The following is a 26734-nucleotide window of genomic DNA, read 5'->3' on the forward strand; positions in this document are numbered from 1 at the left end:
GAGAGGATATCATATTCAACTATCTTTAACACTTGTGAAATACAACCACAAAAATGTGTTTTAAAACTTTGGTTGGGATTTATATTTTTAGACTATTTACAAGAAAAGGAAGGCTAGTCCTTTTAAGAAATAGACTTGTTAGGAACTGGATATTAAAAGAGAAGGAACTAGGATTCAGATGTAGAATATTATACATTTCATCAACTGTTTAATCCTTACCACCATTCTCTAGAGAAGAAGGCATCTAATGACTTTTGATCATGCTCCACCAGGATGGTCCTATCCTCCACTAGGTACTATGTATGCATGATCTCATTGTATCTACAAAACTCTGTCTAGGGATCCATTTCACAGATGAGGAAACTGAGGCCGAGAATTGTCAGGCCTTCTGCCTAAAGACCACAGGTTGGTAAACAGGGGCTTGGGAGAGGAGACTGGGTCTGGAGCTCCATGTGACTGGCTCCAAAGTCCGCTGTGTTGCAGTCTTCAGACTTGCTCACCTCCATGGTTGGCCCTAGATCAGCCTGCCATTCAGAGAAGAGGTTATTCACAAATGGGCTCCCACTGAACTGATTTTTTGGGGAATTGACAACTTAAACCAAGAGAAATTAAGAGTATGCCCTCTTGCCCTCAGCGGTTTGGGCTCAGTGAATAGAGCATCAGCTTGTGGACTGAAGGGTCTCTGGTTCCATTCTAGTCACAGGCTCAGTCCCCAGTAGGGGTCATGCAAGAGGCAGCCAACTAATGATTCTCTCTCATCATTGATGTTTCGATCTCTCTCTCCCCTCTCCCTTCCTCTCTGAAATCAATAAAAATACATTTTTTTAAAAAAAGAGTATGCCCTCTTGGGCAGGGATGATAGGGTGATAAGAGTCCATAGAACAAGTGAGGAGTGTCAAGGAAGCACAGAGCCTGTTTACCCAGACCTCATGGGATCAACAACGGGTGCTAAAAGCTGGAGAGCAGCACCTGGAAGAGTCAACAGGGGTAAGAAGCAAAGAAAAAATTGAACTATAGAAAAGCAAATAACTCCATGAGTAAATGTAAAATGTTTATAAAAGCTGTGATTATTTAAGTTCTTATAAATATTTTAAAGCCAGCCTGAAGGTCAAGTAAAGAAGATAGTTAAGCAAATTATAACTTATAATTATTTCCTCTTGCTGGAATATTATGAATCCACTGGAGGCCTGGGGCACAAAATATGTGCATTCAGGGGAGAAGGGTGAGGTCCCTCAGCTCGGCCAGCACCCTCTTGCAGTCTGGGAGCCCTTGGGGGATGTCTGACTGACAGCAGGGAGCAGGCCTAAGCCATCAGTTGGACATCCTTATCCCTGCAGCGGAGGAGGGAGAGGTTCCTGCCACCGCCGCTGTGCTCACCAGCATGTGCCATGCTTCTGGCTGAGTGGCACTCCTTCGTGGGAGCTCACTGACCACCAGGGGCAGCTCCTGAGTTGAGTGTCTAGCCCCTGGTGGTCAGTGTGCGTCATAGTGACCAGTCGTTCTGCCATTTGGTTGATTTGCATATTGCCCTTTTATTATATAGGATAATATTATGGTATTATCATCTATATATATAAAGAGCCAAGGTTCACTATGACCAAGGCTCGACCAAACACTGGAAGTCAGTGCTGGATTACCAGGTGACCCAGCACTGACTGCAGCCAGCACTGACTGCCGAGGGGGCTGTGGATCAGGCCCAGAGAGAGGCCTGCAGAGAGAGAGGCAGGGTTTGATCCCCAGCCTCCATGGCAGCTATTGATCAGCTGTTGCCTCTCTCTTTCTCTCCCGGTGTCAGCAGCAGCCGGGCCTCTGTTTCTCTCCAGGCCGCTGCAGGGGCTGCTGATCAGCCCTGCCTCTTTGATCAGGCCCAGAGATAGGCCCGAAGATGCTGACTGGCATAGAAACCAACCAATCAGAACCAAATCTGGGTGAAGTGCGAGTTGCCAATGGCTGCATAGGAGGCAGAGCTTTTGACACTGACTGGCATAGAAACTGACCAATCAGAACCTAATCTGAGTGAACTGTGAAGGCAGAACCTAAGGTGGGAGCTGAGGAGGGGTTTTAAGGCAACAGCTGTTTGGTGTAAGGTGTAAGAAAGTGGTTCAATTTTTTTCATGACTGGTTTGGTAGTATAGTGCATATGGCTGGCTATCAGTCCAGATATAGGGATTATGTATTTTTGTCTGCCAAGAGCATCTCCTCCTGCTGAAAAAAGCTCCCCCCCCCCCCATTTAAGCAATCCTATCCTATATAATCTAGCTATACTACTAAAGGGTAATATGCTAATTAGACCGGGTTGACCGGCCATCTTCCGGATGTCCAACTTCCTTCCAGACAAAGCCAAGTGGTGGGGGGCTGAGGCAGAGGCAGTTAGGGGCGATCAGGTTGGCAGGGGAGGGTAGTTGGGGGCAACCAGGCCAGCAGGGGAGGGCACTTGGGGGTGATCAGGCAGGCAGAGGCAGTTGGGAGGTGAGATCAGGCTGTCAGGGGAGGGAAGTTGGGGGCGAGATCAGGCTGGCAGGGGAGGGCAGTTAGGGGTGATCAGGCAGGCAGATGAGTGGTTAGAAGTCAGCAGTCCCAGCTTGCAAGAGGGATGTCTGACCACAGGGATCAGGCCTAAACCGGTGGTTGGACATCCCCCAAGGGGTCCCCGATTAGAGAGGGTACAGGCTATGCTAAGGGAACCCCCCCACCCCCCATGCACGAATGTCATGCACCAGGCCACTAGTCTATAATAAACACTATAGAAAATGCGTATTTAAAAACTTAAGTGAAAAAGTAGAGTATGGTATATGTATAAGATCCTCTACATGGAAAAAATGATTGGAAGGGAAAAAAACTGTCAAAAATCACGGGATTGTCTTTAGTTTGTAGAAATATAGATTTTTTTTAATATTTAAAATTTTCATTCCATTCTTTATTTTCCTATAAAAAATGTTAAAAAATAAACCAAAGAACTTCCTCTTACTGTTTATCTTTGTTTAATCCAGGGTAAAGAAGTTTAAGGTATTTATGGTTTCACACTGAGGAGATAAAATAATTTGGTAGAAAATCTGAGAAAGCAATGGTAAGTTATATCTTAGCTGCCCTCAGTGAGCCTTAGATACATGAAGCAAACCTCATCACTGGGCCTCCACCCCCTTCACTAATCAGATGACTATGAAACATTGAGAGACCTGTTCACCTGAAGATCACACTAGTGAGAACAGAACATAGACCACTAGCAATAGGTATCTCTATATACCTCAGCAGGTTCCATTCATATGCCAACATTTTTAGTTAGCCACCTCCTTGGCAACCTTAACAAGTCACAAAAGTTAGACTGTAACTCTTTCAGGGGCCCTGATAGTTTTTCAGGGACCAGACTGGTGCTGCATTGTAGAAAGCCAGAGTCAAACTATAGGCAGCAATAATGGCACTAGGTATTAGACCAGTGGAGTCAGACCAGCAATTTCAGTTCTTGAGTTCTGGCTAAGAAAGAATTCAGAGTCAAGACTCAAACTATAAGAGAAAGTTTATTTAGAAAGTCAGTGAGGCAGAAGAAGTGAGCTGTAGAAGAACTGGGCTTAGGAAACAAGTTACAGTGGCAAAAAACAAAAACAAACAAACAAAAAAATGGGGCTCTTGGAGCTTAGGAGAGAGAAGGGCAAAGGTAATGCATTTGGAGGGAAGGTGTGTTTCTGGGAAGGAGAGTGCCCTGGGTCCTCCATCCTAAGGGTTTATAAGGATGGAGATTTTATGGGAGGTCTGGGGGAGGGAGGAATCTCAGTAGAATATTCATCAGCTTTCCAGGTGTGTCCTTTCAGGGTGGTGGTTTCCACTGGTTGGTCAGCACCAGGGCAGGCGGTCATTAGTCAATGCAGCTAGTTCTGATGTCAGCCATGGCATCGCTTGTCTGGTTTTGCTGCTTTTCTGGGCCTGGAGCTGAAGCACAACTGAGATGTATTTGAAGCAGCTCGGAACCTCATTGTCCTGGGGGCTTCATGTGTAAGGGCTATTCTCTGGCCCCCTTGTTCATTTCCCCTCTAGGCAGTTTAACCCAAATGACTAGCAACACGCCAAGGGAGGAAAGGGCCCAAACCCCATGACCATCAATATGAAAGGTCAGGGCGTCTAAATAGCATGACCAGTAATATGCCAGGGGAGGAAAGGTTACCTTGGTGGTGAGGTCTTTGTTTTCTGTGTTTTGCTCATTGCTAGGAACCTGGGGCTTTCAAACCTGGTGACCTTCTGTACCCGGCCTATCATCCTTGCTCTGCTCATGTGTTTTTTAACGGCCGACCACAAAACTGGGTAAAAATGTCAAATGTATCTTTTACCTAGATAGAGACTTACTCTTCCAAGATTATTGAAGCAAATATACTACATCCACCTACAATATCTACAGAGTTCCTTCATAAGGGAGAGTGGTTTCTGCTGACTAACTCTGAAATTGAAGTATTAGAAATCTATCACCCAGAAACATGACATTAGATAGCTTTCTTGAAAAGGCTTTTACCAAAACCTAATAAAAGAAATACATAGTCATGGCCAGCATGGCTCAGTGGTTGGAGCATCAGCCCATTCACAGAAGGGTCACAGGTGCGATTCCCAGTCAGGGGCGTGTGTGGAAGGCAGCCAGTCGATGTGTCTCTCTCCCATTGATTTCTCTCTCTCTCTCTCTCTTTCTCCTCTTTCTCCCCACCTCCCTCCCACTCTTTCTGAAAATCAGTGGAAAGAATGTCCTCTGGGGAGGCTTAACAACAACAAAAGAAATACAAAAAGTTTCCTTACCGGTCAGCCAGCACTGGAGCCTGTGGTGCACAGGGTCCGGAGCAAGACCCGTCAGGGGATATGCAGAGTAAGAAACAGGATTGCTCTTAAGGGAGAGAGAAAAAAACAACTATAACATTGACTGGAAAGTAGAAGAAGAGAAAGTAGTTGGCATATTTAGGGAAGCGAAAAATCACCTCTACTTAAGGGTTTTATGGAAAGGTTTCCAGACGATGGGGCATTTGAAGTGGACCTTGATGAACAAAAGATTTCAATCGGCCACAACAGCAGGGAGAGCTTAGGATGGCACTGACGGAGGGAAGAATATCATCCAACAAAAGAAAAAATGAAAAGAAGGACAACAGGTTCTGTTCCAAATTTTTAAAAGTACAAGTGGCCCTATGAACCAAGTACCCTGGGCATCGTGGCATGGCGTATGGCTGCGATTTGTTTTGTTGATTATAGACTTGGGAGCAGGTGGAGGAAGAGGCAGATCGGCTGGAGATGTTCCCAGAGCAGACTTGGCAAGAGGGCAAAAGGGGGAGACGAGAGCCCCTGCTGTTGCAGAGACAGGACTAGGAGGAGAGGCAGAGATGTTGAAAGGGCACTGTCAGGGCATTTTGCTTTGTGATGTAGCCCATTCTCTGTCACCACACAAAATCTTCCGTGACAAAGCTACATCACTGGACAATGGTTTTGGACTTGAATTTTTAATTTGGGAGGTAGGGGAAGGAAGGGGGAGGGTTGATGAGTGTGGAGTATGCCTGGAAGTGAGCATGGGATGAAAGCAGAGGCTGCAAGAGGGGTGTAGTCATATTTGTTTACTATACTCACTTCGAAGTCAAGAAAGGCAACTGGTCATTTATTCATTCGCCCCTGCTGTGATGTGCCAGGCACTGTGCTGGCTGGCGCTGGGATGCTGGGTGAGCCAAACCTAATGGGTTCCTGGTCCTCAGAGTCTACATTCTAGTGTGTGTGTGGGAAGGGATGGGGAGAGGATGGCAGGGATTAACTAAATAATAAAAAATGTAAAATTAGCATTGTGGTTAGTGTTCTGAAGGAGAGGTCTACAGTGCTATGATAGCTCATAAAGGCATGTGACCTTGTTGGTAAGTGAAGGGCCTGTAGAAATGAGTGAGTTCTGAAGGATGAATAGGATTATAGCGTGTAATGTTTAAGGCAGAGTGGAGAGTAAATGCAAATGCTCTGTGGAAGGAAGGAACGGAAAAGAGGCCAGCATGGCTGGAGCAGGCAGTGATGGGGAGCAAGGAGCCAAGAGGAGCTGAAGAGGCAGGGAGCAGACCTCACTGGGGTCTTGAAGTCATGTACGGGTTTAATTAGGGATGCTAGGAAAATGTATATTTTAAAAGGTCACTCTGGTTGCTGTATGGAAAAGAAGTGGGAGTATAGCAAGTGTGAATGTATGTAAGAAAACCAACTAGGAGGCTTTTGCTCTCCCCAAGTAAAAGATGATGATAAGGTAGTGCTTTATCCCTGCCCTCTCCCCTCCCCCTTCACCCTCTGCCAAAGCCATGACATAGCCTCAGCTAAGAGGATTAATTTTGTTAAATTGACAATTTGCAAAAAAATATCACCTTACACTTTGTAGGAAATTTATTTTTCCTTTCAAGTATAAATATATGCTTATGTAAGTGACTTTACTAATAAGAACAGATCTATGCTAGGACTAAGACAAAAAACTGTCTTTGAAGAAGAGGAATGCAAAATGTAATATTCATAAGCTTTTGGAAATGTCTACATGACAGATGTGTTTCTAAGTGTACTGTGTATTTTAAGCAGAAATCTCCTCTCCTCTCTCTCTCTCTCTCTCTCTCTCCCTTTCTCTCTTTTTCTTGCTTGGTTTGTATACAGCACACTAAATGGATGGAGTGAACCAGCCATTATGTATGAGTTGCTTTGTCTTTATGGTAAAAACAATTCACAGATGCCTGGGCATTAACATGTTTCCATATCAATTCAATTTATCCTGTGTATTCGAATCTTGTGCAATAAATTAACACCCACAAAGGCACAGGAAATTATAATATACTATTATATTGGAAATAGATCAAGTAGACAAAGATGAATAAAGATATAAGATATCCAAACTACTGAATGACTACAGGATATACATTCTTTTTAAGCTCAGATGGAGCTATTATAAAAATGACTATATATGAGGAACCAAGATGGCGGAATAGGTTAACGCAGGAGTTTGCTGCCTTGAACAACTACTACAAAAGTGAAACTAAAAAACGGAACGGACATCACCCAGAACCACAGGAACGCTGGCTGAGTGGAAGTCCTACAACTAGGAGGAAAGAGAAACGCATATGGACACTCAGAGGAGGCGCAGTGCTGAAGTCAAATTCTGAGGTGCGGAGTGCGCGGAGCGGGCTGGCGGCGGAGGGCGCGGTTGGCGTTTTCAATCGGGAGGGAGTCGCAGACTCTGAGCTCCAGATACAGGCGAGTCTTTAGGGACCCAGACTCAAATGGGAGAAGCGGGACTGTCTGGCTTTGGTCAGAGCGAGTGCAGCTTTCTCTCTGAGCTTTGCAGCGGGTGCTGGGACTCAGAGAGGCAGAGCCCCTGGGGACAGGACTGAAAGCCGCCATAACTGCTCTCTCTGGCCCACCCTGTTGATCCTGTGCTACCCGCCCCGCCCAAGCCCTGCACAGAGGCATTTTGCCAGATAGCCTCAGGCAAAGGCTAGATTAGCACCTCCCTAGAGGACAGAAGTTCTCTCACTGCTGACACAGCTGATTCTCATAGCCACTTGGCCTGGAGGTCAAACCCTCCCTGGAATTAGCTACAACAATCAAGGTTTAACTATAAGACTGCGCACAAAGACCACTAGGGGGTGCACCAAGGAAGCATAACAAAATGCGGAGACAAAGAAACAGGACAAAATTGTCAATGGAAGATATAGAGTTCAGAACCACACTTTTAAGGTCTCTCAAGAACTGTTTAGAAGCCGCCAATAAACTTAATGAGATCTACAAGAAAACTAATGAGACCCTCGATGTTATATTGGGGAACCAACTAGAAATTAAGCATACACGGACTGAAATAATGAATATTATACAGACTCCCGACAGCAGACCAGAGGAGCGCAAGAATCAAGTCAATGATTTGAAATGCGAGGAAGCAAAAAACACCCAACCGGAAAAGCAAAATGAAAAAAGAATCCAAAAATGCGAGGATAGTGTAAGGAGCCTCTGGGACAGCTTCAAGCGTACCAACATCAGAATTATAGGGGTGCCAGAAGATGAGAGAGACCAAGATATTGAAAACCTATTTGAAGAAATAATGACAGAAAACTTCCCCCACCTGGTGAAAGAAATGGACTTACAGGTCCAAGAAGCGCGGAGAACCCAAAACAAAAGGAATCCAAAGAGGACCACACCAAGACACATCATAATTAAAATGCCAAGAGCAAAAGATAAAGAGAGAATCTTAAAAACAGCAAGAGAAAGAAACTCAGTTACCTACAAGGGAATACCCATACGACTGTCAGCTGATTTCTCAACAGAAACGTTGCAGGCCAGAAGGGAGTGGCAAGAAATATTCAAAGTGATGAATACCAAAAACCTACAACCAAGATTACTTTATCGAGCAAAGCTATCATTCAGAATTGAAGGTCAGATAAAGAGCTTCACAGATAAGGAAAAGCTAAAGGAGTTCATCACCACCAAACCAGGATTATATGAAATGCTGAAAGGTATCCTTTAAGAAGAGGAAGAGGAAGAAAAAGGTAAAGATACAAATTATGAACAACAAATATGCATCTATCAACAAGTGAATCTAAGAATCAAGTGAATAAATAATCTGATGAACAGAATGAACTGGTGATTATAATAGAATCAGGGACATAGAAAGGGAATGGACTGACTATTCCTGGGGGGGAAAGGGGTGTGGGAGATGTGGGAAGAGACTGGACAAAAATCGTGCACCTATGGATGAGGACAGTGGGTGGGGAGTGAGGGCGGAGGGTGGGGCGGGAACTGGGAGGAGGGGAGGTATGGGGGGGAAAAAAGAGGAACAAATGTAATAATCTGAACAATAAAGATTTAATTAAAAAAAAACAAAGATAAAACTAATGAAATAAAGACTCAAATAACAAAAAAAAAATGACTATATATGAGTTCAAGGGTGTGTTCACTTTGTAAAAACTCATTGAACAGCACATGTATGATTTGTGCATTTTTCTCTTTTTTAAAATATGTTTCCATTGATTTTTTTTTTTTAGAGAGAGGGAAAGAGAGAGGATAGAGAGATAGAAACATTGATGAGAGAGAAACATCAACCGGCTGCCTCCTGCACACTCCCCACTGAAGATCAAGCCCACAACCCAGGCATGTGCCCTGACCAGGAATCAAACCTGCGACCTCTTGGTTCATGGGTCGACCCAGCTGTGCTGTGCATTTTTCTATACTTATGTTAATTTTTTAAAAAAGTTTGTTAAAACCCAGCCAGCATGGCTCAGTGGTTGAGCATTAACCTATGAACCAGGAGGTCATGGTTCGATTCCCTGTCAGGGCACATCCTCAGTGTGGGGTTTGCAGGAGGTAGCTGATTAATGATTCTCTCTCATCATTGATGTTTCTATCTCTCTCTCCCTCTCCCTTCCTCTCTGAAATCAATAAAAACATATTTAAAAAAAATAAAAAATGTTCTAAAGAAAAGTTTGTTAAAAACAAAAAACTGACCACAATGAAGCCCCAAAGAGAGTCTCTGGGAATTTCAAAGGACTAATATTATACAAAGTTCTCTGACAATAGTGCAATTAAATTAGATATTTACAATAAAAAGACAGATAAAACAAAATCTCTTGGAAAGTGAAAAATGCATTTCTAAACTTGTAAGTCAAGGAAAAAACAATGAAAATTATGAAATACTAAGGACTACATGACAATGATCCTATCTAATAAAAGAGAAACATGGTAATTAGCTGTATGTCCGCTACCCTTCCCATTGGCTAATCAGGGCGATATGCAAATTAACTGCCAACTAAGATGGCGGTTAACATCCAACAAAGATGGCAGTTAATTTGCATATGTAGGCACAATGCTGGGAGGCAAAAGGGAAAGGACGGAAGAAGCCCCCTGCCACTGACAGTGATTGGAAACCCAGTGGGGAGCTAAGAGCCAGGGGCAGGGCAAAGGCGGCCCTGGTGCCGCCTTTCCCCTGCCCCCCAGCGGTGATCAGAGAACCCGGCGCCTTTGCTGCCCTGGCCAGTGATAGCGGGAAGCAGGGGGGGAGCCGGCAATGGGAGCTGGGCAGGGGTGGAGCCGGCAGTCCGGGGAGCTAGGGGTCCTTTGCCCAGGCCTAAAGCCTTGGCCAAAGACATTAGGCCTGGGCAGGGGTGGAGCCTGCAATTGCGGGGAGCTGGGGGTCCCCTGCACAGACCTAACGCCTTGGCCAGAGGTGCTAGGCCTGGGCAGGGGCGGAACCAGCCATTGCAGGGAGCAGGGGCGGAGTCAGCGATCCTGGGCAGCTGGGGGTCCTCTGCCCAGGCCTAATGCCTCGGCCAGAGGCTTAGGCCTGGGCAGGGGCAGAGTCAGCAATCGTGAGCAGCTGGGGGTCCCCTGCCCAGGCCTAACGCCTTGGCCAGAGGCATTAGGCCTGGGCAGGGGCAGAGCAGGAGATCGCGGGGAGCTGGGGGTCTCCTGCCCAGGACTAATGCCTCCATCAGAGGCCTTAGGTCTTGGCAGGGGTGGTGCCAGAGATCCTGGGCAGCAGGGACGGAGCCGGGGATGGTGGGAGCTGGGGGTCCCCTGCCCAGGCCTGACACCTCTGCTGGAGGCCTCAGGCCTGGGCAAGGGGCCTATCCGGTTATTGGAGGGTGATGAGGGTCAACTCCTCCAGCCAAGGCATCAGGCCTGGGCGGGGGGCGGAGCCAGCAATCGGAGGGGGGTGGGGGTCCCCTGCCCAGGCCTGATGCCTGGGCCAGAGGCATCAGGCCTGGGTGGAGGACAGAGCTGGTGATTGGGGGGATATGAGGGTCCCCTGCCCAAGCCTGAAGCCTGGGTCAGAGGCGTCAGGCTTGGGCGGGGGGTGGAGCAAGCGATCAGAGGGAGATGGGGGTTCCCTGCCCAGGCCTAATGCCTGGGCCAGAGGCATCAGGCCTGGGTGGGGGGCAGAGCCGGTGATTGAGGAGATATGAGGGTCCTCTGCCCAAGCCTGAAGCCTGGGCCAGAGGCATCAGGCCTGGGCGGGGGTCAGAGCCAGTGATGGGGGGAGATGGGGGTCCCCTGTCCAAGCCTGACACCTCTGGCGGAGGCGTCAGGCCTGGGCAAGGGGCCGATCAGGCGATCGAAGTGTGATGGGGGTCGATGCCTCTGGCGGAGGCATCAGGCCTGGGCGAGAGCAGAGCCGGTGATCAGGGGGAGAGGGGGGTTCCCTGCCCTGGCCTGAATCCTGGGCCAGAGGCATCAGGCCTGGGCGGGGGGCAGAGCCAGTAATCAGGGGGAAATGAGGGTCCCCTGCCCGGGCCTGACACCTCTGGCAGAGGCGTCAGGCCCGGGCAAGGGGCTGATCCTGCAATTGGAGGGTGATGGGGGTCAATGCCTTTGGCCGAGGCCTGGGCGGGGGGTGGAGCCGTCAATTGGAGGGGTGTGCGGGTCCCCTGCTCAGGCCTGATACCTGGCCCAGAGGCATCAGGCCTGGGCGGGGGGCGGAGCCAGCTATGGGAGGGAGATGGGGGTCCCCTGCCCAGGCCTTACACCTCTGGCGGAGGCATCAGGCCTGGGCAAGGGGCCAATCTGGCAATCGGAGGGTCATGGGGGTTGACGCCTCTGGCCAAGGCGTCAGGCCTGGGCAAGGGTGGAGCCCGTGATCGGGGGAGATGGGGTTCCCCTGCCCAGGCCTGAAGCCTGGGCCAGAGGCGTCAAGCCTGGGGTGGGTGTGGATGGGGTGCCAAGCCGCAGATTGGCGTCAACTACAGAGGGAGCACCTTTTCTGACCGCTCATTGGTTAAGCTCCCTGTATGCCACTGGTAATATTCTTAGTAACTTGGGTAATAAGAATCCAAAACAGTGATCTAGGGTTTTTCACCACACTCCTAGTGAAAAAAACGAAGGTCTGCTGCTGGAGGGCTAAGAAATGTCATATCCTGCCCTAGCCAGTTTGGCTCAGTGGATAATGCCTTGGCCTGCTGATGGCAGGGTCTGGGTTCAATTCTGACCAAGGGCATGTACCTAGGTTGCAGGCTCCTCCCTGGCCGGGGCCCAGGTCAGGGCTCATGCAGGAGGCAACCAATCAAAGTGTTTCTCTTATTTTGATGTTTCTCTCTGCCTTTCCCTTTCTCTTTCACATTCTCTAAAAATCAATGGAAACATATCCTCAGGTGAGGATAAAAAAATAATAAAGAAATTATTATTATATGAAAGACACATCTTGAAAATGCCTAAAAAATGTTGTCATTTTTTCACGGTGACGGGACTGGAGTCCGTGTTGATGAAAAAACCTTGCTGGCTGCGGTGACTAGCAGTAGCTGCAGCAGCGGGGTTATAGGGCTGGTTCCTTCCCCTGATCAGCCCGGTCAGCTCCCACAAAGGGAGACCAGACTGCGGCTTAGGCCCACTCCCCAAGGGGAGCAGGGAGTGGGCCTAAGCTGTCAATAGGACATCCCCTGAGGGCTCCCAGTATGTGAGAGGGGGCAGGCTGGGCTGAGGGCCCCCCCCCCCCAGTGCACGAATTTCGTGCACCGGGCCCCTAGTATTAATAAAAACTTGTGGAGATGTAGCTAAAGTGAAATGTGCAGAATTATATCCATAAATACTTATAAAACAAAAATGAATGATAAGCATTCTGCTTAAGAAGCTAAAAAAGAACATGAGAGCAATCCCAAGAAAAATAGAGTAAATATAAGAGGACAAATGATTGATTAGAGATGATTAACAAAACAAAAATAGATTTTCTGAAAAAACAAGGTAGACAAAACTTGAGTAGAATGAAAATAAAATGAAGCAACAAATAAACAATATTAGGCAAAAAAGAGGACCATCATTATGAAGACAATAGATATAGAAAATATCATAAGATGAGATGAGAAACTCTATGGCAATAAGTTATAAACAAGATGTTTTAGAAAATGTACATTACCAATATTAACTCCAGATGAAATAGAAAATCTGAACAAATCAACAACTATAACAGAAATTGAATTGATAGCCAAAAGTTTCTCCTGAAAAAAGATGGAAGACCCAGATAATTTTATAAGATAATTTACCAAGCCTTCAAAGACTATAGTCCCTGTTTTCTACAAACTGTTTTGGAGAGTTTGAGGGGGAAAAAAAGAAGATCTATCCTACTTATTTCATGTAAATGTATTACCCAAACTATACAAGAACAAAATAAGAAAAAGAAAGTTGTAGAGTCTATTCACCTATGATATTAAATGATAAAGTTTTAAATAAAATGCTAATATATTTAATTCATTAGTATATTAAAAAACATACTGTGACCATAAAGTAGAGTTAATTCTAGAATGTGAAATGACTCCACATCAGAACAACTTAACAAGGTTTTCCATCTTTTTTTTTTTTATCATATTAGCAGAGAAAAAAACATGTGATGACAGATCAAAAATGTAAAAATAGCATTTGATCAATTATCTCTCATTCATGATTTAAAAAAAAAAACTTTTGGAAGGGAATATAAGGGAATTTTCTTAACTTGATACAATTTTGGCATTTACATGTTCTCAACCCAAAGTTAGGAGTTTATTCACAAATTTACCTATGATCTTACCAATTAAAAAAAGAAATGCCCTTCATATTGTTGCAAGCTGGAACTTGCCTGCTTTTTACAGTTTCTGCACTCACCTGTCCATCTCTGTTCCCTGAAACTCTGCCCCACTCACATAGCTTGACCACCCCTGCACATCTGCTCTTCTCTCCTCCCCCAATACCTTCCCCCCTCCCAGCCAAATGCAGGTAAATATACTTAGTCTTTCTAACCCATGTTCCAATAAATTCTGATAAATTCTATTCGGAGATTTCTTAGAGAAGTAAGAGTCTTCAAAACATGAAATATTCATTGATGTAATGACCACTTGTAAAATGACTGCCCACTTAAACTATTCCATCTACTAACCCTACTGCCTACACCAACCTCTATCAAAGTCTTGGTCATCCATTTAAAAATATCCAGCCCTCAAATACCATACAAGTAAGTATATTACAAATCTTGCAAAAGATGTGAAAGTTCATGCAATTGATGAAAGTAATGTTGGTGAACTACTGGATCTACATGCAAAGTCACTAATAAAGGAGAATCTCACAGAGTCAGACCAGATAACAAATGGGGGTGGAAAAATCAATAAGAATGATAATTACACCAATGCTTGTAAAGGAAATAATTTCATTTTAAAGGATTAAGAGAGGGCCTTGTGAAAACTGGATAAAGCCCTTCAAAACTTATAAAAATATGACTCTACTGCAAAAATCAAACGCAAAATAAAGAATAATGAGCTTAGCATACAGTTGTAATTGTAACTTAAAATGTGTTAAATATAAAATTAATTCCAAAGGACTTGTATGCATGCATATAAGCCTAACCAATGGACACAGACACCAGGGGGATGAGGGCATGAGTAGGGGGATGGGGGGGGGGCAATGGGGGGATAAAGACACATATGTAATACCTTAATCAATAAAGAAAAAAAGATTAATTCATTTTCATAATTTTTTGGTTGCATTATTGCACGGTAACATCCCAATCAAGTCTTTTTCTTTCATTCTGGAATCTAGGTCTCCATCTTCAATAGATTCTCTCTAAGAGTGCCTTTTCTGGGAAAAGGAAGATAGAAAGAAGACCCCTTATACCCATTTCTATGTTTCTCAAACTCGCAATATTGTTAGAATCCCCCCAGGAAATTGTAAAATAATACAGACTCCTGGGTTCCCCTGCCAGACCATATCTGAATTTCCAAGAGCAAAAAGCAACCTAGGATTCCATATTTTTAACATCTTAAGAGATCCTTATGATAATTAAGCAAATGTGGAAATAACCACCTTAATTTAAAGCAAAATGATGTTTATTTTCTCGCTGTCTCCCTCTCTCTAAACCTTAAAGGTCGTTTTTTACTTTGTCAGCTGGCTTATACTCATTGCACTCCTTTCTTTTTTCTTTCATTCTTTTGACATGCCCTTCTTCCTAGATCAGTGTCTAATCTATAAACAGATGTTTTTTTTGAAATTTTATTAATGTAGCCTTTTTTAGAATTTACAACCTGCTCCTGCTTTTCATTTTATTTTTAGTATTTGAAAACACCTTTGAAAAAAACAGAACTTCTCTTTTGTCCTTTAAAGTTGAGTGTAAGTGATTTGTCTCAAATTCCTTTTTTTCTGCATTCCCCTAGCCTGCATTCTCAGGAGCCCATTTTGCTCTCTAATCATTTGGACATTAAACTGTCTTGCAAACATTACCATATTCTGTCTGTTCTTTCTCTACTACCTGATTGTCAGCTCCTCAAAGACAAACATCACATCCTTCATTTCTTCTGTATTTCCCCCACTGAGCCTAGGAGATTGACTAGCGTGCAGTATGCTTCACGCCGAGGGGGCTTAATAAATATTTTAAAACAGTATTAAAATGTTGAATAAATTTGACAGCAATGCTGCTCTTCATCACTTCAAGTGCCAGCACTTTCTAGGTCCCTTCTCTGCCTAGCAACCATTTTCCCCGCATACCTGCATGTCCCCAGACAGTACATCCAAGCGGAAGCTCTCTTTTGATCCAGCGTTCCTTGCCTGAGTTATGGAAACACTATTTACATGTTTTCCCCTGAGGAATACCTGATTGGTACCTACAGATTCTGCCATGCTTTCTGAAAGTGTTTTTTCCCCTTCCATAGTAGGGGCGGGAGAAAGACAATAGGGATGGAGACGGCTTTCTTTTAGGTTTCTTCTCTCTAAATCATCTTTCCCAGTAAGATACAATGCCCTAATGCATATTTTCATATCTCTAAGGGTGTTTCTCATTCTTAGCACCCGAACAGTGCTAAGGATTTTAGGTACGAGGTGTTAGTATTTTAACCATCATTGTTTCTTCACGAGCTTTATTCAGTTTTTGCCTGCCTACTGTAGTCAGACAGGCGACACTTCTCTTGTAACATCATTCTCCTACTAAAATTATTTCGTGCCTATGAAGAATGCTCTTCTATGTTATATGGATCTAATGTCGCAACGTAGAGAAAAGCTTATTGTCCTTTGGTTAGGTCATTAAATTCTGCAAAGCACTTTGGCATCTATTCATTATCTCATTTAACCCTCAAGGTCACACAGCTTGCTTGGATTGGGTCCACATTGAAGCAGGACTTCACACCCAGTCCCATTTCCTGTTGGGGCCAGTCCCACACAGCTCAGCGTCGCATAATAAGGTCTGTCAGGTCAGGAGAGAAGGCTGCTAGAAAGAACCAGCAAGCGACAGATAGAAAGGGCAGAAGGGTAGAGGAGGGGAGTGGAGGCGGGGTCATTAGGTGACGAAAGCACTGCGCACGCGCAGATCGCTATAGCGGGCCAGGACGGCGAGGGAGGAAGCCGAACTCCTCGCTAAACGCCACCTCCGGCTGATGCGCAGGCGCACTTCCGCAGGCGTAAGGTCAGGCGAAAGACAGGGGCCGCGCAGGCGCAGTTGCGCGCCAGGGTCCCAAGATGTCGAACCCTAAGTACAAGCCGGCGCGCCTGGCCACTTTGCCCCCTACCCTTGACCCCGCCGAATATGACATATCTCCGGAAGCCCGGAAGGCGCAAGCCGAGCGGCTGGCCATAAGATCCCGGCTTAAAAGGGAGTACCTGCTCCAGTACAACAACCCCAGCCGCCACGGGCTCATCGTGAGTGGGGGTCGCTGGGCGGGAATCGCGGGCCGGAGTTGGGACGCTGCGCTCCGGCCGGGCAGCCCAGACCCGCCCGGGGGCCTCGCAGGGGGCGGCCGCCGTTCGGACCAGTGCCGGAGACTTCGGCCCCCGTCCAGGCCCGGAGAGCGGGACCGCCCCCTAGCCCTTTCACCTTGGGCAGAGTTGGGTGGTCAAGGGAAGGCTGGGGCTCGGGACCCACACACCTGGCGGGGCCGAGTTCTGGCCGGATCGCTTCCCACCTGATGATGTTGAGAAAGTTACTCAGCTCGGCCGCTTACACTCAGTTTTCCCACCTGGGAAAGGGGAGCAGCCCTCCTGTCTCAGGAGGATTAAATCCGATCAAGCACGCGACCGGCCAATGCAGTGCCGGGCTTGTAATGAGTGTTCGAAAGTGTGTTCGTGTGTATTTTTTTTTTTTTAAGCTGTTTCCCACCTTTCAGCTCACAGTTCATAGTAATGCTGCTCTCTCCTGAGGGGAATACAGTGATTCTTCACTTTGTATTTTTATTTTTTTTTTAATTTTTATTTTTTATATATTTTATTGATTTTTTACAGAGAGGGAGGGAGAGGAATAGAGAGTTAGAAACATCGATGAGAGAGAAACATTGATCAGCTGCCTCCTGCACACTCCCCACTGGGGACCTGCCCGCAACCAAGGTACATGCCCTTGACCGGAATCGAACCCGAGACCCTTCAGTCCGCAGGCCGATGCTCTATCCACTGAGCCAAACCGGTCAGGGCGACTTTGTATTTTTAAAGACCCGAAGACCCTGCGGCTTGTTGAGCTTTGGGCTTTGGAGTCAGACTCCAAGGCGCTAAATATTAGCAAACTACAGGGTGGGGCAAAAGTAGGTTTACTGTTGTGAGCACGCAAAACAAGTTTATTCTTGTATTATTATTTTTGTTTTTTAATTTTTATTTATTGATTTTTAGAGAGAGAGGGACATCGATTTGTTGTTCCATTTATTTATACATTCATTGGTTGAGTCTTGTATGTGCCCTAAGAGGGGACCCAACCCACATCCTTGATGTATGGAGGTAAGGGGTACGGGGGAGTTACCCGGTCAGGACTATGTATTAATTATTGTATCATCTTCCATAAGAACAACTGAAACCCATTTTTGCCCCACCCTGTGTATGACCTTGGGAAATTTGCCTAACCATTCTGAAACTTTGTTTTCTTATCTTCATAGGAATGGTATTAACTTTTTTATAGAGTCAGTGTGGGATTAAATGAGGTACATAATATATGCCCATCAAAGTGATAGTTATTATTATTTAACAGGGGTGCTTTTTGGTAATTTTCTGTACAAGAGCTGAAATATGATATCAAATGTGTTTTTAAAAAATATTTTTTCCAACAGTTGCATTGGTATTCTGTAGGAATTTTTGAAAGTTGTGAGAATTGAAGGAAATTTGCATTGTCTCAGAGACTATCTAAAGTTTCCTGAATATTATTCAAATATCACAACTATTTAGAGAGTTAAGCTCTATTACTATCCTTGTTTTACCGAAGAGAAGACAACATGGGAAGGACAAGTGGTTTATAGAGTGGCTAGAGACCCGGTGCACAAAATTCGTGTGTGTGTGTGTTGGGGGGGGGGGGGGGGCTCCCTCAGCCGGGCTTGCACCCTCTCCAATCTGGGACCCTTCAGGGTGTTTGACTGCCAGTTTACAGGGATCGGGCCTAAACCAGCAGTCAGACATCCCTCTCCCAATCCGGGACCACTGGCTCCTAACCGCTTGCCTGCCCGCCTGCCTGCCTGATTGCCCCTAACCCCTCTGCCTGCCTGCCTGATCAACTCTAACTCCCTCTGCCTCCTGGCCTCATCGCCCCTACCTTGCCCCGGTGCCGGCCTGATCACCCCTACCTTGCCTCCCTGCTGGCCTGATCGCCTTTACCTTTCCCCCCTGCTGGCCTGATCGCCCCCACCTTGCCTGATGGCCTGATCGCCTGATCGCCTCTAACCACCTCTGCCTTGGCCTGGCCTAAGCCTCAATCTGGCCTCCCTCTGTGGGAGGCATCCTGGTGCATCAGGGGAAAGTGCCATCCCCATTACCCCACTGCTGCTGCCACTGCCAGCCTGAGCCTTGGCCCTCGCAGCCACTGTGGCTTTGTCTGGAAGGACGTCTGGAAGATGTCTGCCCTAATTAGCATATTACCCTTTTATTAGTATAGATACTCTTAGCAAGTGTTTGAGCAGAATTTGAACTTTGGTCTAAGTAACCCAGAGCATCTGCTGAACCAGTTGGCTGTATCATCTCTTGCCAAAACCTGTTTATTTGTGAAGAAGGTGCAGAGAGAGACATTTATTATATACATACACAATTAGGTTTGATGTGCCAGATAGTATGATGCAGTTAAAAACGGTAAGGACTTGAACCAGAGTTGAGGTTTAAGCTCCACAGAGTTTCTCTTTTTCAGTTATGTGACCTAGGGCAATTTCAGTTTTGTCATGTAGAACAGAGGTAGTAATACCTGCCTCATTGGTTCTGTTCATTGAGTGTCTCACACTTTATCATATACCAATCAATACATGCAAATTACTTGCTTAATCTTTAAGAATGATTGACTTAGTGAATAAATAATTACTCAGGATCTCTTATAGGCCAGGCTCTGATTTAGATGTTGCGGTAACCGTGGAGAACAAAACAGGCAGAGACCCCTGTCCATATAGAGCAGTGATGGCGAACCTATGACATGCATGTCAGAGGTGACACGCGAACTCATTTTTTTGGTTGATTTTTCTTTGTTAAATGGCATTTAAGTATATAAAATAAATATCAAAAATATAAATCTTTGTTTTACTATGGTTGCAAATATCAAAAATTTCTATATGTAACACAGCATCAGAGTTAAGTTAGGGTTTTTCAAAATGCTGACACGCCGAGCTCAAAAGGTTCGCCATCACTGGTATAGAGCTTTCTTTCTAGTGGAGGAGACAGGTAGTAAGTTAAAAAATGAATCATTTAGCATATTAGATAGTGATCATAAGAAAGGTAAAGCAAGGAAGGGGATTAGGAGTGTGTGTAGGAAGGGAGAGCAGCTGCAATTTTAGATAGGCCCAGGGAAGGCCTTGCTTATAAAGTGACATTTGAGTGAAGATCTGAAAGATGAGAGGTGAGGCAGCTGGGGAAATAGCATTTTAGGCAGAGGGGACAGCAAGTACAATAGTCCTTAGATAGTAGTGTGCTTACTTGTGCCATGCCAGCACAGCCAAGGGTTCGGTGAGCCTGTGGGGCGGGCGGCGAAGGATGTAGAAAAGACAGACAGAGAGAATAAACTGGGTCTAGGTGGATCTCCTGTGCCTGGTTGAGGCCACAGAGAGAGATCCAGACAGCACACTGAGCCTTTATTTTATAGCCAGAGGTAAACAAGGTAGTGGTCACCATAGTTAGAATGTTATCGTGAGTTTCACTTGTTTTGGCAGCACTTGCTACATCTCTCTCAGCCCATTAGCTTCCCAGGTAAGATCTAGGGAGCATCATAAGGTCAAGCCTAATTATGCTAAGAGGACTGTGCCCTGTAAGCTGGGACTTGTTTGTGGCTTTGCCAACAGGTCAGTTCAAGGCTTAACCCTATAGCCGTCACCTACATCTCACTCTTTTTTTTTTTTTTTTAATATATTTTATTGATTTTTTACAGAGAGGAAGGGAGAGAGATAGAGAGTTAGAAACATCGATGGGAGAGAAACATCGATCAGCTGCCTCCTGCACACCTCCCACTGGGGATGTGCCTGCAACCCAGGTACATGCCCTTGACCGGAATCGAACCCGGGACCCTTCAGTCCGCAGGCCGACGCTCTATCCACTGAGCCAAACCGGTTTCGGCATCTTTTTATTTTTAAGCTACTATAATGAAAGTAAAACTTAAGCATCAAGAACAAAACTCTGGCTATTAACAAAACAATGCCAATGTGTTAACATTTTAAAACTAGTAAGAATAACAAAACAATGCCAGTGCAACACAGCAATAAGTGAGAAATCAAACTAGAGTAACATTTTTCTACTAAATGAAAGTTTCTTTTGCTGATTTACTCAGAGTCCTTGGACTTGGCTGCGCAAGACTTTACAGAAGACTGTCAGCTAACCAATGCTAGCACAGCCAGAAACGTGGTTGAGGGAATAGCTTCCACTCCTTGCTTTTCTACCATCTGCTGGGCCTCAGTTGTTAACTTATTCAGCTGACCCCATGTTGGCACCTCGGACCCTTGCGTAGCCTTCCTTTTCTTCTTTTTTCCGCTTTGCTGTCATCGGGGCAACTCTCAGTCTTTTGAACGAAGGGACAAGGAGCTTCTCTGGGTCCATTGTGGTGACGCATGTAACGCTCTGGCACCCAAATTGGCTGCATTGCTCCTTCTGGAAAGATAAAAAACACAACCTCTTCCCCACATCATTACTAGATCTGGTAAAACTCTTATCTGGTTTGTGCATCCTTCCACTGGGCTAACCCTGCAGAGGCTATTGTACAGGAGGCCTGATGCCTTTCAGCTGCTGGACAACCCTCTGCATTGCAGTTCAAAAAGTTTAACACATAACATCCTTCTCCCCCCTTTTTTTTGTTTTGTTTTCATAGTTGCATTTTAAGAATAGGATTGGTGCTTTTCATTATTGCCTGAGTCCTGATCTGTCACCCCAGGAAGAACTTGCCAATCCTGCGCTTCCCGGGGTGGAATGATAAAGGTTTACTGAGCCAACTGGAAAGGCTGCAGTGGGGTTAAGGATAAGGCCCCTACTGTTTGGTGGGGCCAGGGCCCTGCTTGAAGTTTCCCTGCCTAGGGGGCATTGGATTATCATCATCAGTCTTGGAGCAGCATTCATTTGCCCAATGCTTTCCTCTAGCAAAATGCCCTAGTTTGCCACAGTTAAAGCAGCCCCCTTTCCTTTTCTGCTGACCAGTGAACAACATCTCCTTTAATGAGGCAGCTAGTACTGCTCCTTGAACATAGGCTGGTCCAATGTCAGCACAACCATGAATAAAATATTTCCGTAATAAGTAGTCTCCAGGTAAGAGGCAAACCTTTGCAACAATATTAAGCTTATGGTAACCTTCCACTCTCCATCTTAGTTCCCGGCCACATTCATCCATTCCCTTTCAGGAGTGGGCTCTAGGCAGTCCCGAATCAGGGACCACAGACTGAAAGTAGAGAGAGGAATTTTCCCTGGACCTTCAACTATATAACGATCTCTAAGTTGTTTTCCTACCTTCTCCCATGTCTCTACATTTACTTTTCCTTCCTCAGGAAAACATGGGCAGGTTTTACTTACAAAATCGAACAATTCGAAAAGCTGTTGATACCTCACAGAACAACCCTGTGCCTAAGCATGGATACATGTAAATTCTTTTCCTGCCATCCTGAATTTCCCATGTTTTACACCTAGTTATATCACTAAACTTTGCTCCTTACCTTCCTTTTTGTTTTCTGTACGTGCTTCACTGGAGCGTCCTTTCACCTGACAACTGTAGTCCCCCTGAACTCAGGCCCCGTGTGGGGCACCACATGTGCTGGGCCAGCTCAGTCGGTAGAGCATGGGACTCTTAATCCCAGGGTCATGGGTTCGAGGCTTAACCCTATACCTGCGCCCTACACTTACTTAATTGCAAACATTCTGAAGAGATCATTGTGGCTTACATGGAGAAAGATGAGGGCAGAGTAGGAAGAAATGAGGTCAGAAGGATACCTGGTCTAGATCAGACCAGGCCTTGTAAGTCATTGGCAAATTGGATGGAAAGTGTAAGAGATAGAGAGGGGTCAAGGATGACTCCAAGGTTTTTGACCTAGCCGATGGGAAGAATGAACTTGCTTTTTACCAAGATAGAGAAGAATGTGAGGAGCAGGGATAGAGGTGGAGTGGAACGCTGGGAAATCACTTTGGGATGAGACATCACATTTGACATGTCTGTTAGACAGCATGGTAGTTGGATATTATGTCTGGAGTTTAGGGTAGAGATCAAGGGCTACAGGTATAATTTCTCAAGTCATCAGCCTACAGATGGATGTTAAAAGCCATGTGACTGGAGGAGTTCACCAATAGAGTGAATGTAAAGAGGAACAGCCAACAAATTCTGAGTGCCAATATTAAGAGACTAGGGGCTCAGTGCATGAATTCGTGTACCTTGATAGGAACTGTGGGCCATGAGGCTGCGGTGGGCACAGGGGCAGATCTCAGCCTGTCCTCTGCACCCCCGCCCAGCCTCTCCCTGTCAGCAGCCCTCCTCCCGCCGCTCGTACCTACTGATGATGTGGAGCGATTTGGGCCTGCACTAGCAGCGAGTGTGAGCAGGGCTGCGCCATCAGCAGGTGCGAGCGGCAGCTGCTGCCCCAATCACCCCTCAGGAGCAGGGCAGGACCACGATGCATGGGAGCAAAGAATTTTCAGTAACCACCAGAGGCTCGCCCTGATGACAGCAACCAGCGCCCTGCCTTGGACTGGTGCCCCTGCTCACCTGCTTCACCATCCCATCGCAGCCAATGCCCGCCATGTTCCGTGTGCGCCCCCTGGTGGTCAGCACACATCATAGTGACCAGTTGTTTGGTTGTTCCACCATTTGGTCTAATTGCATATTAGCTTTTTATTATATAGGATTGGCGAGTAAGGAAGAAGAGCAAAAGAGACTAAAAGGGAATGATCAGAACGGAGGAAAAACAAGCTGGTGTATGTCATGGAAACCCATGATTTCAGGAAGGATTGTTCACCATGTCACATGCTACTGGTAGTCCAGATGCAGAGTGGTGTTAAAGGAGACTGTCCCCCATGTTGTGTGTATTGGAACATCTCTTAACAACAGTACTGGGCTCAATGAACTACGGTCATGGGGTTTTTCCTTTTTCTGAAATGAAATGTGTTTCTAGAAGGCAGATCTGTCACATATCAAAGTGTAGAGAGGTGACTGGCATTTGATAATTCATGGGAGAGTCATTCAAATACATTAATAGCAAAAGGGATAGGTAAAAGAATAGATGTACTGAGCTCAAATTTCCCCTTCAATTTATATATTATGTCTTCACTTTTGCTGTTTCTGCAAACAGTTTGCTATAAAATGTTACTGTGAAAGATAATGTTTAAGTAATTTAGTCCTACCAATTATGACTTCTTGGTATTGATTAGGACCTTGAATGTTCTCCTTACTGCTTAGTTTTGTTTTTTTTAAATATTTTATTGATTTTTTACAAAGAGGAAAGGAGAGGGATAGAGAGTTAGAAACATCGATCAGCTGCCTCCTGCACACCCTCTATTGGGGATGTGCCCGCAACCAAGGTACATACCCTTGACCGGAATCGAACCTGGGACCCTTCAGTCCGCAGGCCGATGCTCTATCCACTGAGCCAAACCGGACAGGGCACTGCTTAGTATTAAGATTTTAAAGCTCGTTTCATTTTCTTATTTTTATCAATCAATTAACTGGAGTGAATAATTTTGTAAAATCTTTTGAGGATGTAGCTAATTAAATTTAATTATGAATTTGGGGTATATAGTTATTCTAGACAATTAATTTTTCTTAAGAAAGACAGTAATTTTTTTTAACAACAGCCTTGTCCTTGCTACAAAACTATTTTAATAGTGTGAAATATAATATTTTGCTCTTAAAAATATCAGTCAAGTTAGCTTAAAAAACTTAAAGCTCATAGTTAGCCTATCTCAGTCTTCACCTTCCTGCAACTTGTAGCCTGGAAAGACCAATGTGGGGGTAACATTATAAAGGGTTGGTAACAAAGTACAGAGCATGACAGAGCATATGAAATCTATTGGTCATCATTGGGAATACTATGTGGTTCTGTTGGTCACACTTCAAGAAAGATGATGATGCTAAAACAATCCAAAATAGAATAGATAAAAATGATCAAAGAGAAAAAGTAGCTTTTCTGACAGCTTTAAAAAGATTAGGATTCTTGCCCATCTGGTGTGGCTCAGTGGTTGAGCATCTACCTATGAACCAGGAGGTCACGGTTTAATTCCCAGTCAGGGCATATGCCTGGGTTGTGGGCTCGATTCTCAGTGTGGACGTGCAGAAGGCAGCTAATCAATGATTCTGTTGTCGTTGATGTTTCTCTCTCTCCCTCTCCTTTCCTTTCTGAAATCAATAAAAATATATTTAAAAACAAGAAAAGAAAAAGACGAGGATTCTTAAATCTTAAGTAAATAGAAACCTGAAGGTTGTTATAAAGTGCTTTTAAATTTTGAAGGATTTGAACACGATCATCAGAGAATTATTCAGCCAATAGAAATAAAAGATCTTCCCTGAAGCTATTTAGGAGTATTCAGAATGTACCCTTAACTGTAGGAAAGAACAAAGGGAAAGCATCTCTTATGCTCCTCCACAAAGTCCTGATGAGGTTGTTTCCTAGTGTGGCCCTGCTTATGTTGCTGTAACTTTTTGTTATTAATTCTAGGAAGATCCTGCCTTGGCTCGTTGGACCTACGCAAGAACAGCAAATGTTTATCCCAATTTCAGACCCACTCCCAAGAACTCACTCCTAGGAGCTGTGATTGGAATTGGGCCCCTCATCTTCTGGTATTACGTTTTTAAAACTGACAGAGTAAGTATTAGGACCTGAGGTTTAGTTTTTGTGCTTTTTATCTTTATTCTTTTCCAGCACAAGATAAAACATAATTGAGTTATATGTTTGGTTTTATTTCTTTATCGTTTCAACTCATAGAAATATGCTTTGTTAAAAATCACTAATCTTTGGGTCTTTCAAGTATAATAGTTGCTCTTGAGTTTAAAGTAATAAATTGGTCAGTTGAAATTTCTAAGACTGGAATTTACTCATGAAAGAGTTTTCCTGGTATATTTTAGATGATGTAAGGAAATTATACTGTGAGTAATACACAGGAAAATACAAAAATAACTTTTAAGAGGTGTAATGTCTTTTTTTCCCATTAGAAGATGTGTAGAAGTTAAACTTATTCTGATTAACCTTTAGATATCTTTGCAAATTTTTGTATTTAGTCTTCTTAATTCATTTGTTTTACAAAGAGATTTTTTGGGGGTTAAGTATTAGCAACATACATAAATCATTTAGTGTGTTCTCTATTTGTGTGAGTTCTAGTTATATTGGTTACACTTTGCAAATTAATATTAAAACTTATTAATACCCTAACACCAGAAAGCAAAAGCAGCCTGTGCTGGGTATCACTGCCATCAGAGGCTTGGGTATATGATTGCAGAGAAAGCCAAGCTTATCTCTGACACTAGACCACTCTAATGCTGGAACCCCTGTCCCAGCTTCTAGGCCTCACATTGCCATCTAGACTGGTGCCCACCTATCTAGCTGTGCCTTAAACCAGCCAATCCACTCTCCTTTTTGATTATCTGATAAATATTGCTTAACGGGAAGGTAGGCCACACTTACCCAGCAGGTAATTGCGTTTTGCTTACGATATATGCTTTTTAGTGGAGTAATACAATTTTACTTACTAAAATGTGGGTAAGATATTTTCCAGTAGCAGTAGTTTCTTATTGTTCCTTTATTTTTTTCAGACTACTATTTCCTCACTCATGCTCCATAGGTTTTAAAAGGAGGGAGGTGGAATTAGGTTTGGAGCATTTCATTCCTGTTTTTTAGAATTGTATCATGAGTTGTGCCAGAATGCATTGTTCTTAATGTTTGCTTGTTGTTTATTTTTGTGTGTTTTTTCTGTTTACTCAGGATAGAAAAGAAAAACTTATCAAGGAAGGAAAATTGGACAGAAAATACAACATCTCATATTAAGGCTGACAATGACGACTACCAGTATATATATTGTTGTTTAATAAATCTATTAATCATGAAATAGTTTCTCATTCTTAATGTTACCTTGATTCAACAAACGTTTGCCGAACATTGTAGAACTTTGGGAGCATTCATAGTTTAATGGAGAAACAGATGCACGCTCATTCATTTACTCATTCAACAAATACGTGCCTACTGTAAGCCAGAACAGTAATTACTTTAGCATCATCAGGCCATTGTTGAAGCAGTTGCCTGTTTATAGTTATCACTGAACATGGATGCACCAAGATGCACTAGTGAATCCCCTGGGTTCAGGCATATCCCCTCCTGCTCTCATTGTGTAACAGCAACTCTGAAAACTGTGGTGGTATGTGTGGGGTTTTTTTTTGGTCTACTTTTTCCCA

General features: G+C 44.5%; 1 protein-coding gene and 1 long non-coding RNA gene across 2 annotated transcripts; one reads left to right on the forward strand and one right to left on the reverse strand.

Annotated features, from left to right (window-relative positions):
• Window positions 1-3874: 3874 nt before the first annotated feature.
• On the reverse strand, window positions 3875-16953 carry LOC118676921. Its single transcript, XR_004974257.1, has 3 exons — window positions 16818-16953; window positions 4774-4858; window positions 3875-3924 (listed from the first exon to the last, which is right to left on the reverse strand). It is a non-coding gene; the product is annotated as an uncharacterized LOC118676921 (long non-coding RNA).
• NDUFB4 (NADH:ubiquinone oxidoreductase subunit B4) lies at window positions 16350-26396 on the forward strand. Its single transcript, XM_036351581.1, has 3 exons — window positions 16350-16590; window positions 25008-25154; window positions 26268-26396. Exons 1-3 carry the CDS (start codon window positions 16411-16413, stop codon window positions 26328-26330), a joined length of 390 nt encoding a protein of 129 aa, XP_036207474.1. The 5' UTR covers window positions 16350-16410; the 3' UTR covers window positions 26331-26396.
• The last annotated feature ends 338 nt before the right edge of the window (window positions 26397-26734 follow it).

Source organism: Myotis myotis, unplaced genomic scaffold (genome assembly GCF_014108235.1).
Source record: "Myotis myotis isolate mMyoMyo1 unplaced genomic scaffold, mMyoMyo1.p scaffold_m19_p_2, whole genome shotgun sequence".
NCBI lineage: Eukaryota > Metazoa > Chordata > Mammalia > Chiroptera > Vespertilionidae > Myotis > Myotis myotis.

Coding starts and splice junctions, on each gene's coding strand:
- NDUFB4 (XM_036351581.1), top strand. CDS start 16,411: ATGTCGAACCCTAAGTACAAGCCGGCGCGCCTGGCCACTTTGCCCCCT. Junction 16,591..25,007: donor CCAGCCGCCACGGGCTCATC/GTGAGTGGGGGT, acceptor TATTAATTCTAG/GAAGATCCTGCCTTGGCTCG. Junction 25,155..26,267: donor ACGTTTTTAAAACTGACAGA/GTAAGTATTAGG, acceptor CTGTTTACTCAG/GATAGAAAAGAAAAACTTAT.